A 21,721-nucleotide genomic window follows, 5' to 3' on the forward strand; every position below is an offset into this window, starting at 1 on the left:
ACTGTTACACACTGTAATACATCAGACAGTTATACACTGTTACACAGTGTTATACCTCACACATTTATACACTGTTACACACTGTAATACATCAGACAGTTATACACTGTTACACACTGTAATACCTCACATAGTTATACACTGTTACAAACTGTAATACCTCAGACAGTTATACACTGTTACACACTGTAATACATCACACAGTTATACACTGTTACACACTGTAATACCTCAGACATTTATACACTGTTACACACTGTAATACCTCAGACAGTTATATACTGTTACACACTGTAATACCTCAGACAGTGATACACTGTTACACACTGTAATACCTCAGACAGTTATACACTGTTACACACTGCAACACCTCAGACATTTATACACTGTTACACACTGTAATACATCAAACAGTTATACACTGTTACACACTGTAATACCTCAGACAGTTATACACTGTTACACACTGTAATACATCACACAGTTATACACTGTTACACACTGTAATACCCAGACAGTTATACACTGTTACACACTATAATACATCACACAGTTATACACTGTTACACACTGTAATACTTCAGACATTTATACACTGTTACACACTGTAATACCTCACATAGTTATACACTGTTACACACTGTAATACCTCACATAGTTATACACTGTTACACACTGTAATACCTCAGACAGTTATATACTGTTACACACTGTATTACCTCAGACAGTTATATACTGTTACACACTGTAATACCTCAGACAGTGATACTCTGTTACACACTGTAATACCTCAGACAGTTATACACTGTTACACACTGCAATACCTCAGACATTTATACACTGTTACACACTGTAATACATCAAACAGTTATACACTGTTACACACTGTAATACCTCAGACATTTATACACTGTTACACACTGTAATACATCAAACAGTTATACACTGTTACACAATGTAATACCTCAGACAGTTATACACTGTTACACACTGTAATACATCAGACAGTTATACACTGTTACACACTGTAATACCTCAGACAGTTATACACTTTTACACACTGTAATACATCAGACAGTTATACACTGTTACACACTGTAATACATCAAACAGTTATACACTGTTACACACTGTAATACCTTAGACAGTTATACACTGTTACACACTGTAATACATCAGACAGTTATACACTGTTACACACTGTAATACCTCAGACAGTTATACACTGTTACACACTGTAATACCTCAGACAGTTATACACTGTTACACACTGTAATAACTCAGACAGTTATACACTGTTACACACTGTAATACCTCAGACAGTTATACACTGTTACACACTGTAATAACTCAGACATTTATACACTGTTACACAATGTAATACCCAGACAGTTATACACTGTTACACACTATAATACATCACACAGTTATACACTGTTACACACTGTAATACATCAGACAGTTATACACTGTTACACACTGTAATACCTCAGACATTTATACACTGTTACACACTGTAATACATCACACAGTTATACACTGTTACACACTGTAATACCTCACACATTTATACACTGTTACACACTGTAATACCTCAGACATTTATACACTGTTACACACTGTAATACATCAAACAGTTATACACTGTTACACACTGTAATACCTCACATAGTTATACACTGTTACACACTGTAATACCTGACAGTTATACACTGTTACACACTATAATACATCACACAGTTATACACTGTTACACACGATAATACCTCAGACATTTATACACTGTTACACACTGTAATACATCATACAGCTATATACTGTTACACACTGCAATACATCAGACATTTATACACTGTTACACACTGTAATACCTCACACAGTTATACACTGTTACACACTGCAATACCTCACACATTTATACACTGTTACACACTGTAATACCTCAGACAGTGATACACTGTTACACACTGTAATACCTCAGACAGTTATACACTGTTACACACTGCAATACCTAAGACATTTATACACTGTTACACACTGTAATACATCAAACAGATATACACTGTTACACACTGTAATACCTCACATAGTTATACACTGTTACACACTGTAATACATTAGACAGTTATACACTGTTACACACTGCAATACCTCACACATTGATACACTGTTACACACTGTAATACCTCACACAGTTATACACTGTTACACACTGTAATACATCACACAGTTATACACTGTTACACACTGTAATACCTCACATAGTTATACACTGTTACACACTGTAATACCTCAGACAGTTATACACTGCTACACACTGTAATACCTCAGACAGTTATACACTGTTACACACTGTAATACCTCACATATTTATACACTGTTACACACTGTAATACATCAAACAGTTATACACTGTTACACACTGTATTACCTCAGACAGTTATATACTGTTACACACTGTAATACCTCAGACAGTGATACTCTGTTACACACTGTAATACCTCAGACAGTTATCCACTGTTACACACTGCAATACCTCAGACATTTATACACTGTTACACACTGTAATACATCAAACAGTTATACACTGTTACACACTGTAATACCTCACATAGTTATACACTGTTACACACTGTAATACATTAGACAGTTATACACTGTTACACACTGTAATACCTCAGACAGTTATACACTGTTACACACTGTAATACATCAGACATTTATACACTGTTACACACTGTAATACATCAAACAGTTATACACTGTTACACACTGTAATACCTCACATAGTTATACACTGTTACACACTGTAATACCTGACAGTTATACACTGTTACACACTATAATACATCACACAGTTATACACTGTTACACACGATAATACCTCAGACATTTATACACTGTTACACACTGTAATACATCATACAGCTATATACTGTTACACACTGCAATACCTCAGACATTTATACACTGTTACACACTGTAATACCTCACACAGTTATACACTGTTACACACTGCAATACCTCACACATTTATACACTGTTACACACTGTAATACCTCAGACAGTTATACACTGTTACACACTGTAATACCTCAGACAGTTATACACTGTTACACACTGCAATACCTCACACATTTATACACTGTTACACACTGTAATACATCAAACAGTTATACACTGTTACACACTGTAATACCTCACATAGTTATACACTGTTACACACTGTAATACCTCAGACAGTTATACACTGTTACACACTGCAATACCTCACACATTGATACACTGTTACACACTGTAATACCTCACACAGTTATACACTGTTACACACTGTAATACATCACACAGTTATACACTGTTACACACTGTAATACCTCACATAGTTATACACTGTTACACACTGTAATACCTCAGACAGTTATACACTTTTACACACTGTAATACATCAGACAGTTATACACTGTTACACACTGTAATACATCAAACAGTTATACACTGTTACACACTGTAATACCTTAGACAGTTATACACTGTTACACACTGTAATACATCAGACAGTTATACACTGTTACACACTGTAATAACTCAGACATTTATACACTGTTACACAATGTAATACCCAGACAGTTATACACTGTTACACACTGTAATACCTCACACATTTATACACTGTTACACACTGTAATACCTCAGATAGTTATACACTGTTACACACTGTAATACATCACATAGTTATACACTGTTACACACTGTAATACCTCACACAGTTATACACTGTTACACACTGTAATACCTCACACATTTATACACTGTTACACACTGTAATACCTCACACATTTATACACTGTTACACACTGCAATACCTCACACATTCATACACTGTTACACACTGTAATACCTCACACATTTATACACTGTTACACACTGCAATACCTCACACATTTATACACTGTTACACACTGTAATACCTCACACATTTATACACTGTTACACACTGTAATACCTCAGATAGTGGATCTAACATCTGAATGAGTAAAGAATTTACACAGCAAGCTGAAGAGACTTCCATACTGATAGATTTGTAGAGACACTGTCTGTGGAGTGTGAGTGGTGTAGGAAAACTCCAGTATCTCCAGAAAATCCCACTAACGACCAATACAAGTAGGTGAATGACTTATGTAAATAACTCTGACAGCTAGTGTTGTGAACGGTGTAAACTACCAGACAAACATTGATACCACATGGAAATTAAATACAAACGCCCGATAGATGAAGTTGAATGATTCATTCCAATACAAGTCATTTCTGACATTCAGCTTATAAGTGAACACTGATTACATTAAAAATCTGTGTAAATGATATATATAAATACGAATTATCACATTCTACAGATCCAGAAGTCAAGGGGTAAAAATGGCACACCCTACTAACGGTTTATTTTTTACAAGTTGTTATTAACTTAATTGTTTTCCTGCTGCAGTAATTACTTTTTTCGATGGTGATCAAACAGAAAGGGAGAAGGTCGTATCATATATTACAACACCGCCCTCATTGATCATATTTACCTCGCAAATATCAGGTTCTGTGCCGTTTTGAAATATTTTGCCAGGTTTAGATAAAGATGGGCAAAACCTGCGCAAAAGCCACACCAAGGAGCATATAGCAGTACTAGCACATCCTGTAAAAATTAGATAGAAGTATCATTAGTTATACATCAGACATTGTCCAAGGTCAGGCTCACATTATTGTCAGGGATTCAACACAGGATGTATATACTTAACACTGCTATAATATTAACAGGATTCAGTTAACAATTTAAGTATTTACTTATTATTATAATAATTAGTTTATTAGAAATTAACACAATATTTGTTGTAATTGTTCTGGACAAAATGTTGGTTTATCATAATATATTAAATGCATTACATATTTCCATCTTCTCTGCATTGTCACTACATAACTTTACCAAACAAAATAGATCATAATTCTCACATAATTCCAATTGGTGATATGAAGGACACTGTTCCATCACAGTATTATTAACATCATGAATATTCGCGCTAAAACACTAATCCTCCATTTATACAACGTTAGATCTCTTTTGCCCTATAATGCTCCTGGCAAAATGTCTTCAAAATACATTCAATCATTAAGGACTAGTAGTGATTTTAAGGATTTAACTTAATTTCTTCCCTCTGACCCAAACTATCTGTTTATACAACATTAAATCTCCTTTGCCCAATTAAAATTCAGACCAAATTTCATAACGAGAGATCCCAGAGGGATCTTGGCGCCCACCATTGAATGATCTTTATAGGTTCCATGTCAGATTGATCTTCTCTCTATTTTTCCCTTCCTCTTACTAATCTGTGTAAATTGAGAAACATCCCTCCAGTACTTTTCAAAAAAAGGGGAACTTATCTTACCTAAATATGAACTTTGAGAAAGATCCCTTCAGTACTTTCTGAGAAATAGCAATAACATACTTCAATTGTCGAAATCCGAGATGGCTGCCTGTCTGCAATGTTGTTTTCCGATTGGTCTCAAAATGAAATATGCATAACAAGGGACCAAGGGCAACATACATATGAAATTTCAGAAAGATCCCTTCAGTACTTTCTGAGAAATAGCGTTAACAAACTTCAACTGTCAAAATCCTAGATGGCTGCCTGTCTGCAATGTTGTTTTCTGATCAGTCCAAAAATGAAATATGCATAACAAGGGACCAAGGGCAACCTACATATGAAATTTCAGAAAGATCCCTTCAGTACTTTCTGAGAAATAGCGATAACAAACTTCAATGGTCAAAATCCAAGATGGCTGCCTGTCGGCCATGTTGTTTTCTGATCAGTCCCAAAATGAAATATGTATAACAAGGGACCAAGGGGAACACACAAATGAAATTTCAGAAAGATCCCTTTGGCACTTTCTAAGAAATAGCGATAACAAACTTCGATGGTCAAAATCCAAGATGGTTGCCTGTCGGCCATGTTGTTTTCCGATCGGTCTCAAAATGCAATATGCATATATGTTAGGGACGGACGGACGGACGGACCACGGACCACGGACCACGGACGCAAGGGATTTGAATAGCCCACCATCTGATGATAGTGGGCTAAAATCCATGTAGTCATTCTTGAATAGTAGGGATTTAAATGATTTACCTCAATTTTCCCTATTGGGCCCAGCCCCTCTGGCCCAGAGTCACCATTTAGGCAAAATCTGTTCCCCTTCCCCCAAGGATCTTTCTAACCAAATTTTGTTCAAATCCATTCTGGACTTTTTAAAATAGCGATTTGAAGGATTTACCTCAATTTCCCCTATTGGGCCCCACCCTCTGGTCCCACCAGGGTCAGATTCACCATTTATGAAAAATTTGTTCTCCTTCCACCAAGGATCTATCTGACCAAATCTGATTAAAATCCAATCACAATTTTATATTTACATCTGCTCCGCATTTCCCCATTGACCCAATGCTAAGTGGCAGTTGCCACCATACGCCTATCACACCCAGTGCCTCAGGCTATAACACCCAGTTGATCATGTGACTTTAAAAAAGGCGGGGTTTTTTGTGTTGATTCATGCAGTTTTTTCAAAGTTGCCGAAAATGGTAAGACAATGTAAATATAAGTATTGAACAGAGGTTTTAATGTTATTATAGTCGATATGGCAGCAAGATGTTTGGTGGGCAAATGTAGCATGGAACCCTAACAGGTTCCCATGCCATTTTCCCACCATACATCTTGCTGTCATATCGACTATAACAACATTAAAACCACTGTTCATTGCTTAAATGACAGACGGACGACTGACATTGCACCATGGCATTTGCAGACAAATTAATCATAAGGCACATTAAGCACCTTATTCAATATGTGAGAATTATAGGACAATTTTCCAAAGAAGGCAGTACTTCAATTATACTAACAGTAAAACTTCAATGGGACCAGAGAAAATAGTTTGTTATATCCTAAAATTTGTTACAGGAGGTCAAATATACAAGAGATCCCAGAGAGATCTTGGTGCCCACCATTGAATGATCTTTTTTGGTTCTATGTCAAACTGATCTTCTCTAAACCTTTCTCTTCTTTCTTGATAATCTGATTGCCAAAACAAGGGGAACCTACATATGAAGTCTAGAGAAATATCCTTTCAGAACTTTTATGAAAAAGCAATAACAAACTTCAATTATCAAATTCCATGATGGCTGCCTATCGGCCAGTTTGTTTTTCTGATCAAAACTCAAATATGAGTTGGCATAACTTGGGACCAAGGGGAACCAACATGTGAAGTTTGAGAAATATCCCTTTAATACATTTCAAGAAATTGAGATAACAAATTTCAATTCTTATAATCCAAGTTGAATGCCAGTCAGACATTTCTTTTTTCTCAGATCAAAAATCTTCATTGTATTGGCACAACTAGGGACCAAGAATTGTTTATGGATGGACCAACAACAGACAGACAACAAACGATCGACCACGGGCACAGGGCGATATGAAAGCCCGCCATCTGATGATGGTGGGCAAATAAAGTTGAGCCATATATATTTGTGGATTTTAACTTGTTTTGCAATACAGATAAGCAGAAACTTGTATCAAGCCTGTTTGTCTTGAGAAAGTTTTACTGTCAGTATAAGTTCTAGTATAACACAGCTCCAACTTGACAAAGAGGGAAAACAAAGGAAGAAACTGCTCACCTTGTCCTGTTGTAGAGCAATGTCTTGGAATGTCTGGGATGTTGCGTCCTTAATACAGACACCGACATGTTCCCCATAACAAGTTGAGTGAATGGTTCCTGACCGCAGGTGTCTTTCTAAGTCACTAGACGTATAGTTCATCATAAATTGGGCTGTAAAGGAAGAGTACACATACAAATCAGTCCTCAAACAAATTATATGGAAAATGGCATGATCTCAAAGCAGTGATTTTCTGTATGTAACCACAGCCAAACAGGTCTTTTGGCAATTATAAACCTCCAATAGAAATAGTGAAGGAGTTATGCTTCCTGGTACTTTTACACCTAGAAAGATGAAATCTATACCCTGAGGTGACTTGATTATCCAATCTAATTAAAATCTAGATTGTCATTCTCACTATGTTACATGAACATCTAACAACATCCAATAAGGGGTCACGTTCTGATGACCTTTGAGATGTGTGTATTTCACTTTCAGGGCGAATTGTCAATATGTCTGTCTTGGAAGCAAACGATTTCGTCACAGCATGCATCTAAAGGAAACCATTTCGGCACAATGTGTATAGCTATATGCTATGTAGGACGAAATGACTTGAAACAAATTGACAGATTATGCAACCTATGTACTCTAGTCATGCTAATTCGGACATATAAATTCACTTACAAGATTCTGGAAGTAGTCATTTGATTGGCTAATCCAAAAGGTCACCCCGTCGTGACCTCTTATGGGATATTGTTAGATGTCCATGTAACGTAGTGAAAATGACCATCTAGATTTTAATTAGATTGCTTAATTTTCAAGATCAATATTGATCAAGAAATGACTTTAAATGCATATAATGTAACAAACAGTTTATCCATTCCCAACAAGTTGCCATTGTCAGTAAAAGAAAGAAATTGTATGATAGTCTTGAACTCTTGGATTGTGACTTTGTACACTCAACTTTTGTAGAAATGTATTGTTTATTGTTTATCAATAAGTAAATTAAAAAGGTGATATGTGCATTATATAGTTATGGCTACAGTAGCTATTGAAGTTTTACTCAGTTAGTGCCTTGAATCAAGTTGAACATAATTCATTGGAACATTCGTATTGGTTCTCTGAGTGTCTCAGTGAGCGACCTTGTCAGGTCAAAAAGCATATGGCAGCCAAGGCCTTATAAATGTCATATATAACTCTTGCATTATTTTGTAGATGTTCAGAAATTAGAGGATATTCCATCAAACGTTCAACATGGCTGATCCCTGTAATCTACAATATGGGTCACCTTTGATATATTCCTCCATCACATTTGCCTATACTGGTTAGGTACCATGACATTCATAATGCCTTGAAGTTCTTAAGGAGATGTTTTAGAAAATGTCAACTCTTACAGAATGATTTTAAGGTGTAAGGGGAATTACAACCCGACTCCATGTGTAAGGGGAATTACCACCCAACTCCACGTGTAAGGGGAGTTTCTACCCAACTCCATGTGTAATGGGAATTACCACCCAACTCCATGTGTAAGGGGAACCACTACCAGACTCCATGTGTAGGAACCACAACCCAACTCCATGTGTAAGGGGAATTACCACTCCACTCCATGTGTAAGGAGAATTACCACCCGACTCCATGTGTAAAGGGAACCACTATCCGACTCCATGTGTAAGGGGAATTACCACTCCACTCCATGTGTAAGGAGAATTACCACCCGACTCCATGTGTAAGGGGAATTACCACTCCACTCCATGTGTAAGGAGAATTACCACCCGACTCCACGTGTAAAGGGAACCACTACCCAACTCCATGTGTAAGGGGAGTTTCTACCCCCACTCCATGTGTAAGGGGAACCACTACCCAACTCCATGTGTAAGGGGAATTACCACCCGACTCCATGTGTAAGGAGAATTACCACCCAACTCCATGTGTAAGGGGAATTACCACCCGACTCCATGTGTAAGGGGAACCACTACCCAACTCCATGTGTAAGGAGAATTACCACCCGACTCCACGTGTAAGAGGAATTACCACCCGACTCCATGTGTAAGGGGAACCACTACCCAACTCCATGTGTAAGGAGAATTACCACCCAACTCCACGTGTAAGGGGAACCACTACTTGACTCCATGTGTAAGGGGAACCACTACCCAACTCCATGTGTAAGAGGAATTACCACCCAACTCCACGTGTAAGAGGAATTACCACCCGACTCCATGTGTAAGGGGAATTACCACCCGACTCCATGTGTAAGGGGAACCACTACCTGACTCCATGCGAGTCAACACCTTCCTGACCTCAGAATTTGTGACATAGTATTGTGAAAACTTTTAGTATTCAAACATTAAATGTTTGTTATTAATTATAAGAAATGTTGACTTGGTATAAATTTCAAATACCACTAACAATTAATAACAAAATTTAAACTGGTAGGCCTCTGATAAGAGCAGACCATGCGGAAATGCTAAAATTGCTCGAAACACCATGAGTGTAAGGTCAGTGTTGACTCACGTGGTGTCATGGGTGCTAATTCCCCTTACACCAACAAAGACTGATAGAAACATGTCACTTGATACAGGCTTAAACAAGTGTTATGTTGATATAATTAAATAATTATATCTAAGTTCATTAAACTAGACTTGTTTAATCTACATGTATTTTTTTAAGTAGGTATTCTTAGCATTTTATGGATGCATATTTTACTTCCCTTAAAATCTATTTTTGAGAACAAACACACTTTCTTAATCTTTATTTATGTTTTTAAGTGTATCGTCTACAATGCTATATCTGTTTGTTTATGGAAACATCAACTCAAACAGAAGAAAGCCTTCACAAAGTCAAACAAACTGTTACAGTAGATCTATAAAATCTAAACTCCATCACTCTACATACTACAGATGTCGTTGAAGCTGTGATTAATTGTGAAATAAAACCCAGGAAGATAACATACATATTTGGTAATTTAGAATTTCAAAAGCACACTGTTCTTGTCATATTTTTGGTAGAATCAATATTTCAAAGTCGAAATAACTGCTACCATTAACAGTTATCATATGTTTGCCATCTGTATTTGTGATATTCTCAAAAATCAATGGTTTAATTCCATTATTTGTGTTGTTTTTAAGTTCTGTAACTGTAAAATGATTTCCACTCAAATATTTCTAGCCAGCGGTGACAATTAGTGTCCTCCATTAGTTCCCCTTGATACATGTCTATGTAACAAACCCTGTATTAACACAGCAAATTCAAATCTAATCTACTATATATATGAAGCACTGCTCTGTTATATGGCCACCAGGCTATTGAGCAGTAAAATATTTTTATCCTGTTCAATTTTAATTTGTCCACATGCACAAACATATCTATTTCATCCAACATATGACCTTGAATCCAATTAATTGTCAAATACAAATCAAAACCATTTGCAAAATTGATTTTTTGTTATTATTTTCTTTCATGTCTATTTCATTATTTCAAACAACAGTCGTGTATAGTGGAAATCAATGCTTGTTCCCACTGGTTCTTTCTCCTTTACATACAGATGTATATCACCTTCAATATTTGAACCATCATTGGAAATCTGGTAACCCCCTATTATACACAGGAATTAGTCCTATATCTATATTCATTGGGTTTGTACAGATTTTCATAACAAAATTCAAGCACTCTTCTTGTGCTTTTTTTCAATTTTTAAGTTGCATTTTTTAGTCTAAACTTGTAGAAATTGGGGTTCTAGTTTTTTCTTTCTGTAACTTGATTGGATTTATACAACTAAAAATAATACTATTCTAATTCTGTAGTATAAAAAAAAAGTAAATAACGTGCTCAAAAGACTGCACTTATAAATATCACCAAGTAGATGTCTGGTTACTTATATGAATTACTGTAAACAATATACTTTATTTAAAGTACTCAAATAGCATATTACCAAATTTTAACAGAATAGCGCATTGATGAATCAGCGTACAAAAATAAATTTTAAATAGAAACAGTGAAGAAATTACAATTAGCAACATATGATTTAGCGTAATGCTTCTAGCGTGAAAAATGCTAAATAAGATTACCGCTAAAAGATGCACTTTTTTGGGGTAAATCTAAATTTCCATAAATTTAATCTTCCATATGTATGGAGTGGTATAGAATCTACATCACAAGATAGTGTATCACTCAAAATTTATTTTCCTTGCAATAGTTTTCATCTATATAATTACAACCTTTCAATTAGGAAAGGTCAAAGGTCAAATGTCACAAAGGTAACAATTTCTCCTTTAAAAAATATGATTTTTGATGTTCGGCTTATTTTTCCATTGCAGAAACAAGCTTGGTTTTGCCTCATCATCACTTCAAACAGCTCAACCATAGCCATTTTTTGTAGACCTATTTCTTGGAAATATCTCCAGAACCAATCAAAAGTATTCTACTTTCACTTTAAGTATCAAATATAACCAATCAGAGATTTCACTTATCAATCACCAATTGGAAAATCCGAGACTAAAACAGTATTCTTTGGGTGGAGGTCATTATTATCAACCAAAGAGGTGACTTTCCAATACATGTACTATAGCATCAACTTGAGTGTGTACAAGTTACCTCCCCTTGAACAAACTAGCTATGATTCATTTATCTTAAACATATATGTCTTCAAACATATAAAAGCATGAATCAATCACTGATTTGAAATTCAAGCACTTTTTCAAGGTCTGTATGAGCCATGATATAAAAGACTACCAGTTTTATTACTCTAACATAGAAGTAACTGAAGGAGATTATTGACCCAGGAAGGTCAAGGTCACACTACCACCAGCTTTTTTGTTAAAGAATCAATCAGTAGTCATACAAAAATGTCTTGTAACACAACTTTGTGAGAGTTAAGGAAGGTTTTTCTAAAGGCCATGTTATTTTGCTGTTAGATTCATGTTTTTTCGATCATGTTTTTTTGTCTTAATAAAGACACAACAATCGTTAGCAGGCTCTGTTAGGAAGTTATTACCTGTAGCTATAAAAAATACATCTTTCAGAAATACAAGTGAAAAATACTAGAATATCATAGAACCAACTACAGGTGAAATAGATCAAAATGACTTGCTATTACCCTCAGAGAAAATGGTTCATCATCTGGTGTAATTATCTAATATATGAACAGGCCAGGGTTTTATAACAAATCATCAATATCTAACGTCTGGTAGGTCAAATAACATGCAATCCTGAAATACAAAATTAAAATTAAATAATCAACTTAAGGCATATATCGAATTTAGAAATTGGACAATATAATTCTAAGATGGAATATAATAAATTTCATGGTTCCTTTACTGAACATTTCACAAGCTCTTAAATGTAACAATGATTTTCATCACTTGGCTATCACCGTATTAGTGCAGGTGGCTCATTTGTGACACCAAACTGTTACACTCAGGTGTCAAAGCCATTGTTTTTTCATTGAAAATCATCAACAAGACAAGCCATGGACTCATTAGGAATACCATTCAGAAAATAGTTATGAATTCTCATTTTAGAAAATGCATTGTGTTTGAGGCAGTAAAATACACAGAGCATAGATCTATGTCAGGCTCTGACACTTTGCCCTACACACAAGGGAGCTGTAATTCACATCCATTTTCACCAATTCTCATTCCTTGAAACATGTATGATCAAACTCCAGAAAACCAAATCTTTGTACTTTCTGTAGAGTTCAGCGGAATGATAAGAGAAAGCTTCTGTTTTCTGGTTGGCACCGGCAATCAATCATACCATCTGTACTAGAAAAGCATGATGAAATTTATAGCTAAATATTCATTCCATCAGATGTTTGAGCATAAATGTCATTCCCTGTATGATGATTGTTCAGAGAGAAAATGGCATGAATTATATATTTTAAATGTGTAATAAAACACAATTTACTGGTATTGTGAAAGCAATCCCCTTTACCAGGTAATATAGAAATGCACAAGCATAGTTCAAAAAGGTCTTATTTTATGTTTTGATAGCAGATTTTATTTTCTTTCTCTTTAGTGTTATCAACATTCGACAGTAAAATATTAATTCTTACAAACTGATGAAAAAAAATAACAAAGTTTTTGCAGATTAATTTGAACAGATCTTGAGCAAAGCTGTGATTACAACTCCGATTGATTCTCCTCTAACGATATCATACCAATCAATGGTTTTAAGGCATCATTACTGATTGCTAAAAAAAAAGAAATTTAGAACTAATTAATTATTATACAAATATATCATGAGTGTCTGTGCAACAATCCAGAATATTTGACACGAGGTACTGGTAATCGACCGAGGTTCTATTGCACAAAGCCAATTACCAGACACCCATGATATACTTGTTTTATTAAATACAAAATGTAATCACTAAAACACACTTAGAATCACGGAAATGTTGACTTTCCTATAGGCCTAGAAGTCACCATGACTGTCGTCTGCCTGCCTGGCAGTGTTGACATCTGAGAGACTTGAAAGGGTAGGACTAAATTCTGAAACCTCACAGGTGTTCAATAGTTTTCACATGAACATGCAACAGACATTTTAGCTATGCAATAGTTCAAAATATAGCTTATTTGTAAAGTTTAGCAAAATCAAATGCATTATGTAATAAATACACTTATTACTAATTGATAATATCCCCATAACCTTACATACAACATGATCCCCTGTCATTACAGAGATATAGAGGTTACACAACGACTGGTTGTTGGATATGGAATTTATTTCACACTCGTAAGTTAAATTTTAAAAGTTACGAAAGACATGAGCTTTAGAGAGTGTCTTTTGTAACTTTAAGAAAATAACTTACGAGTGTGAAATAATTCAATATCCAAAAATCACGAGTCGTGTGACCTGTTTCTACATTGTATCACAATAATATCGGTTTGAATCAAAGGCAAACATCTTATTTCACGTATACAAGGTGACAGGCGGGACCCGGTGATATGACGTCATTTGATTACTGATGATGTCTATAACAATTAATTGCAGCTCGGGTCAAAGTTCAAATTCTTGACCAATCAAAAGACACACTAGTGGAATATAACATAAATTTATCTAACAGTCGGGACATTTAATTATACAATGACTTGACAGTGGAGTAACACATGGTACTGTGGTAGATAATTATACAATGGCTTGACAGTGGAGTACACAGGGTACTGTGGTAGATAATTATACAATGGCTTGACAGTGGAGTAACACATGGTACTGTGGTAGATAATTATACAATGGCTTGACAGTGGAGTAACACATGGTACTGTGGTAGAAACAGTATCTTTTATCTAGATCAGTATACTGTATCACAAGTTGAAACAATTGAAGTCATTTAAATACATTATACATGAATCCTAGCTATTACATGTCTGCGTATTTGTTTATCTGCTATTTCGACTATAGCTACTAGTATACTATATGTCTCGATGAGTAATTACACAAGATCAGAATGATCTGTCCAGTAGATCTTCACTTAATTATTAGGGTAGACCAATATATCATATGCATGGCTAACTGCAGGCCTTTGGAGACTTTGGAATTTTATAAACATATACCCAGGGTAGTCCTCATAAAAATTGGGCAAAGAAATATAGATGCTCTATACCTGCCAGTAAATTAATAGGCATACACTTTGGTGTGAACCCTCATAAGTCGAACGTCCATTTAACTATGGTGGACTATGCAACTACAGATATCCAGACGTAGTGGCCGTCAAAGGAAGCGAGGCAGAAAGAGTTGCTAGGCACTAGTGGCTATCTTCAGCTGTTTGGGTGCCAAGGGAGATGTTGAAAGATCAAGGAGCTAAATACAGGTATATGTCTGATGAAGTATATGTCTAATGAAGGAAGTGAGCAGGTCATTGTCGATCCGCTAGCTGACTACAACTCCATACCATCCTCAATGTAATTGTTTTGTGGAATGTTTCCATGACATACTGAAACAGAGGCTGAGAAAGACGACAGCTATAAGAAGTCCAAGGAATGGGACAGATACCTCAACACTGTTCACTGGTTGCTATACGGAATAGTGGTCCTATGATGAACCTCAGATACCCCAAGGATCAGTTACCAGACGAAGACATCTAGACAACTTAGACAGTATGTGAGGGATCTGAGAATGAGGATGGAGGAAACCTGTTAGGTTGCCATTGAGGATTTGAAGGAGGCTAATGTGTTCAGAGAAGGAACTTCGACCAGCTTAAGGTTAGGTCAATTAAAGGGAATCAACTCTAATAACAAAAGCGAACAAAGTGTTGATGCATTGGCATAGCCCTTAAGTTGTAGAGAAGGTAAGACCTTAAGATTACGATGAAAACATTGATGGAAAAAACAAGACCTTGCACATCAACCTGTTAAAGAAGGTTGATGGAGGCAGAAGGAAATGTGGCCGGGACGGCCGTAGGAGTTCTTGCGTCTGTCATGATTGCTATCAGACATGAAGGACTTTCATAAAGAAATCAATTTTCCTAACAGGCTTGAATCTCTTCCCTGTGAAAGGGGAAAGTAACATGGTAAAGATGTAGCCATTTCTTATGAATTTACAGAGTCACAGACAACTGAGGGGAAGAATTTCAAGTTTATCTTGTCTTGGACACTGTCGGAGATGGAAGGCTGCCGTGGGAAAGTACAGACTAATAATGAGGTCATTTTTAGGATTAGCTGTGTTCTACAAATAATTTATACTGAACTTCACAGCAATCACTTCAAACACTATCCCTCTGACAGACCCAATGAAGAAAGGAAGTTTGAATCAGGTGGTTTGCACAGAGTGATGTGCATGAAAGAGCATTTTTTTATATTCAGGACAATGTTGACAGCCAATTGCAAGCCAGGTTTTTGGCTAGGAGTTCATTCTTCTAACAGACACACCAGAAACCAGGTTGGGCACTGTGCTATTGCAGCTCAAGAAGGATGGAGAAAAATGCTCATTACATATGTCAGCAGAAAACTTTTTCCAAGAGAGAAGAACTACGCAATCATAGAAAAGGTAGTTTTAATGATTGTGTGGGATTTATGTGTTCGGGTGTTACCTCTTCAACCGTACAGACTGAAGACTTGCCCAATCAAAGGTTCAAACACTGTTGGAAGACTACCTAGCCGTCATTAGAACAGACAACCTGTCAGTGACATACATGCATTCGTAATGGTTGTCAAAGTATACCCCTTTCTTAGGAAGGTAGCCTCAGTGTCACTGTATCATGTATAGTTTGGTTGATATATTTTATTTGTGTAATGTGTTGTAATGAGTTATTTTGTAACCTATATCTTATAACTTTATCATACCTTGGAAAAGTAACCTTAAAAGTTTGGTATCACTGGGTGGAAATGGGTCACAGGTAGAAACGCAAGGGGTTTACAGCAACAGACATTGTGTTTCTAGCTTGTGTACCCAATATGGGTTTATCTTATCATGTGTAAAGAATGCGTGCGTGTGAACACACTTAAAATATCCTAGCTTGTACCAGAATGATGATATGAGACCAATATAAATTTCGAGGATGTATTTTATTATATTTGACAAAACAAATACAAATGCGTACATACACTTACATAAAAAGCCTATTGCATGTACAATATACAAGAATAATTTAGCATACAATAAATAGAGCATGGACCATATAAAGTCAAAAAGTATCAGACTCCAGCAGCTCTACAACTACAAAAATCCTATAACACTATACATCCGTTTATCCCGACCCGTAATACGCTTAAAGCTTAATTACAAAAATCCCTACAAAGCAGTTATTTTCCTGACCATCTCATTCGAGACGTGCACAGGGTATACAAATATTTATCTACCCTTAGCAACAATTAGTTTCCCTGTTATCACATTCCGTGATAAACAGAGTTATATACAAAGATAGTTTTATCTAAAATACTAATTCACAATTATTTTCCCAGTTATTGCATTTCGCAATAAACGAGGTTATAAAATCCAAATAGTTTTACGCGACTAGCACATTTACAAAGTTACTTTCCCAGTTATTGCATTTCGCAATAAACAAGGTTATAAAAACAATATTTAAGAAAAACCCTAGCCTACATAATTATTTTCCTTGTTATTGCATTACGCAATAAACAAGGGTTATAAAATCTCCCCGGATTACCCAACCACAAACAAGAGTTACCTCTCTTGGACTGTCTACTGCTGTCTTCGATGCTGGAATCTCGAATCCTCAAATATTCCGGTTCACCGGCTTTTATAGTCCGGAACTTGTTATTCACGTGCATCCATAGAGACACGATAGATACAAACTTTATTTGCATTTGATATATCGAAGTTTACATTTAACTTTTAATCATTTTACATATAACACTCACACTCAAAGTTTGCACTCAAAGCACTCACTGATGCTAAAAATAGCTTACGTAAACAAACCGGAAGTTGACGTCATAATGTCCCCCTTTTGGACGACATTTCGTCCCCGAAATGTACACTATGAACAAAATAACTGTCAAAGTATGTAAGTATAACATAACAATATAATGTACAACAATATCATATAATTCGTTACTTTAGTGAATTTTATCACAAATTGATATGCTTTGCATATTTATCTCTTCATAAGACTTCATATTTAATATATATGGAACTTTCTATTTAACATAATGCACATGTATCTATACTGATACTACTAATTTTATTTCCACCACCCAATAGTCTACTTTTTAATCACTACACTCTTCATTCTCTTTACATTCTCCCTTCCATCCTCCCACATCTCCTCAAACCCATACAATCCAAAATTCCCACTTTTACGCTTCCTATCACCCTTCTCTAACTTTTTCTCCAACCTCTCAATATACTGCCCAAGTCTCACATTCTCTTCCCTAACTTTCATTATCTCTTCCTCTTCATCGCACAGGTCCAATACATCGTCCATGAGTTTGTCTGTCTCTTTCATCAGGCGCTCCTTGTCTTCCTTCCTTCGGTCCTCGCTCACACTCGTCATTTTTGGTCCTTCGTCCTTCTCCTTTCTTTCCATCTCTAGCTTCTGTTCCTTCAGTTCCCCTTTCTCCGTGCATCCTCCACTTTCACTCTTCGTGTCCACTGCTAAGTACTGTACCTCAACTCCTACTTTAACGTCGTAAGGCTTCTTGCTTTTCTGGAAGTAATCTTCATCTTTCGCCTTAGTGAACGGCCCATTCTCTACCAAACGTAAGTGGTACTGGTATCCCTTAGTATGGTTCCGTAGCTGTTGTAATGTCAAAGCTACGTACCCGCACAAGCCACAGCTATATGGCACATTCTCCTTTGGAGTATGTTTGATTAGGTAATGCAGCACCGCTGCCTTCTTGGTTTTGGCCATGAAGTCGCAAGTGTTACACTTGAACATCTGAAATTATACAACAAGGTTCATTTTACTTTCTGCCCATTTCGGGTATGAAGAAAGTATACAAGGCTTTAATTTATTGAAATGAACGTTCTCTTTCATCAGGCGCTCCTTGTCTTCCTTCCTTCGGTCCTCGCTCACACTCGTCATTTTTGGTCCTTCGTCCTTCTCCTTTCTTTCCATCTCTAGCTTCTGTTCCTTCAGTTCCCCTCGTCTGTTTAATTCCCTTGGTATCTTCTTTTATTTCACGGACTGTACCTTGGCCGTCAGACACAGTCCTCCCTAGTTTAACGACTTGTTTTTCTCGGACATTTTACGATCCATGTGATCTTTTCCTTTGTCCTTCTGAAACGGACAATCCTTCCGGAAGTGTCCCTCCTTGTTGCACCCAAAGCATACAATCTTGCCCTGATTTGCATTTGAGTTGTAGTTGTTGTACCTTTGGCGAGTGTTAGATTCCTCTGAAATCATCTTTTTGATATTCTTGGTCACTTTAGTGTCTATTTCCTCTGAGATCACCATTTTTATGTCCTTGGAAATTTGTGTAGACAAATCTCTTCCAAATTGTTGAAGTCTTTCTTCTGTGACATATTTGTTTTGTCCCATTCTTCTGACGTCCAAGCATTCTTCCTCGTTTGTTGTGAGTGACACCTCTCTCACGTGACCGTTCTTTTTTACCGAAGACTTGCAGGAAAAGTGCCAAGTTAATAAATTAATTGCTTCTTCTAAATTCCTCGGTCGTTTTGTTAGAACGTCATACGACACGCTGGCGTCAGAGATCCCGTTTAGCATGTATTCCACACACAGATTGTCATAAAGTCCGCGATTTATTCCTGGATAGGCCTTCCTGACCATATTTTCGATTCTGGATGAGTATGTTGCCAAGGATTCCTCGTTCCTCATACGGGCGTTTTGTAAGTTACAACGATGCGTTTCCGGTAGTACATTATCACCAAAACGACGATCCATTTCCTTACAGAATTGATTAAGGTCTGCCCTCGTGTATGCAGGTAATCTTGTTGCAAATGTAAGTGCCTCGTCCCTCAGGCAAAATAACAATTCTTCGCATTGTCTGTATTCATCCCATCCAAATCTTGCCGCTACCAGGTTGAAAGTCACGATGAATGCTTGCCAGTCTCCCTTGCCATTGAAAAAAGGAAGTTTTGTATCTGGTTCCTTCCCACTTCTGCATGAGGTTGATGAAGTCCTGAAGGCGATTTGTCCATCCATGTCCCGGTTACTAATAGAATAGTTGCCGAGATGATAGGACTGTGTGTTATTAGTTACGTGATTTCTCCTGTACGATTCCGACCTGTACTGTGGTGCATTTCCAGACATATCTTGATATCTGTCCATTTGATGCGGGTTTCTATATAACTCGTACTCTGGGTTTCCTCCTTGGAATTCATGCGCTGTTCCATGTGATCTACGGAAGTCTGGTCCATCGCAAACCTCTGGGTAGTGTAAACTTGAACTATTGTGTCCTTGACCTCCCATATTCTCTTGATAGAAATCATTCATACTTCCATTACGGAAATCTGAATCTATAGGGCGGTTATTTCCATTTCGGAAATTTTTATCTACAGGTTGGTTATTTCCATTTCGGAAATTTCCCATATTTCCATTACGGAAATTTAAATCTACAGGTTGGTTATTTCCATTTCGGAAATTTCCCATATTTCCATTACGAAAATTTAAATCTACAGGTTGGTTATTTCCATTTCGGAAATTTCCCACATTTCCAGTACGGAAATTTAAATCTACAGACTGGTTATTTCCATTTCGGAAATTTCCCAGATTTCCATTACGGAAATTTAAATCTACAGACTGGTTATTTCCATTTCGGAAATTTGTACCAGTATATTGGATGTTTCCATTACGGAAATTATCCGTATTTCCATTGCGAAAATTTGCTTCATTCTGTTGGGTATTTCCATTTCGGAAATTATCCCTAGTACCTCTGTCAGCGCTGTCATGTGTATTCTGTGGATCTTGGTAATTCCATGTTCCGTGATTCTCCGCTCTCTCTTCTCCCGAAGTCGTATTATTTCTTGGAGTTCCAGTTACATCTGTACCCTCGCTTTCCGTCGTATCATTTACTCCCATGATGCTCGGTATTGGAGACGTACATGTACCACGGCATGGAGAATTGGAATCAAGTGCTCTCTGTGGCCTAGCCACATTTCCCCTCCTTTCATAACTAGGAGATTGCAGTTTCCTACTCCTAAGATACATCCTCTATATCTAATTATGAAACTATACTAATTCTGGTACGCAAAACTCTAACAATAATAAAAAGACGTTTCCAAAAATTTCAAACAATTTCTGAATAATATCCTACAGTAATTTTGAAAATCAAAAATTTATACCGAAATATTCAGAAAGATATGAAAAAAGTTTCCGCTGCCACCAATTGTAAAGAATGCGTGCGTGTGAACACACTTAAAATATCCTAGCTTGTACCAGAATGATGATATGAGACCAATATAAATTTCGAGGATGTATTTTATTATATTTGACAAAACAAATACAAATGCGTACATACACTTACATAAAAAGCCTATTGCATGTACAATATACAAGAATAATTTAGCATACAATAAATAGAGCATGGACCATATAAAGTCAAAAAGTATCAGACTCCAGCAGCTCTACAACTACAAAAATCCTATAACACTATACATCCGTTTATCCCGACCCGTAATACGCTTAAAGCT

At 36.4% G+C, this 21,721-nt stretch overlaps 1 protein-coding gene across 1 annotated transcript in view; it reads right to left on the minus strand.

Annotated features, from left to right (window-relative positions):
- LOC117333381 (thioredoxin domain-containing protein 11-like) overlaps nucleotides 1–21,721 on the minus strand; it is a gene marked incomplete in the record, with an annotated part of 89,317 nt that overhangs the window by 34,278 nt on the left and 33,318 nt on the right. Inside the window, 2 exon segments of the mRNA XM_033892691.1 lie at nucleotides 4,566–4,678; nucleotides 7,700–7,851. Of these exon segments, the coding sequence (XP_033748582.1) occupies nucleotides 4,566–4,678; nucleotides 7,700–7,851 (265 nt within the window).

The sequence above is a fragment of the Pecten maximus genome, chromosome 1, assembly GCF_902652985.1.
Source record: "Pecten maximus chromosome 1, xPecMax1.1, whole genome shotgun sequence".
NCBI lineage: Eukaryota > Metazoa > Mollusca > Bivalvia > Pectinida > Pectinidae > Pecten > Pecten maximus.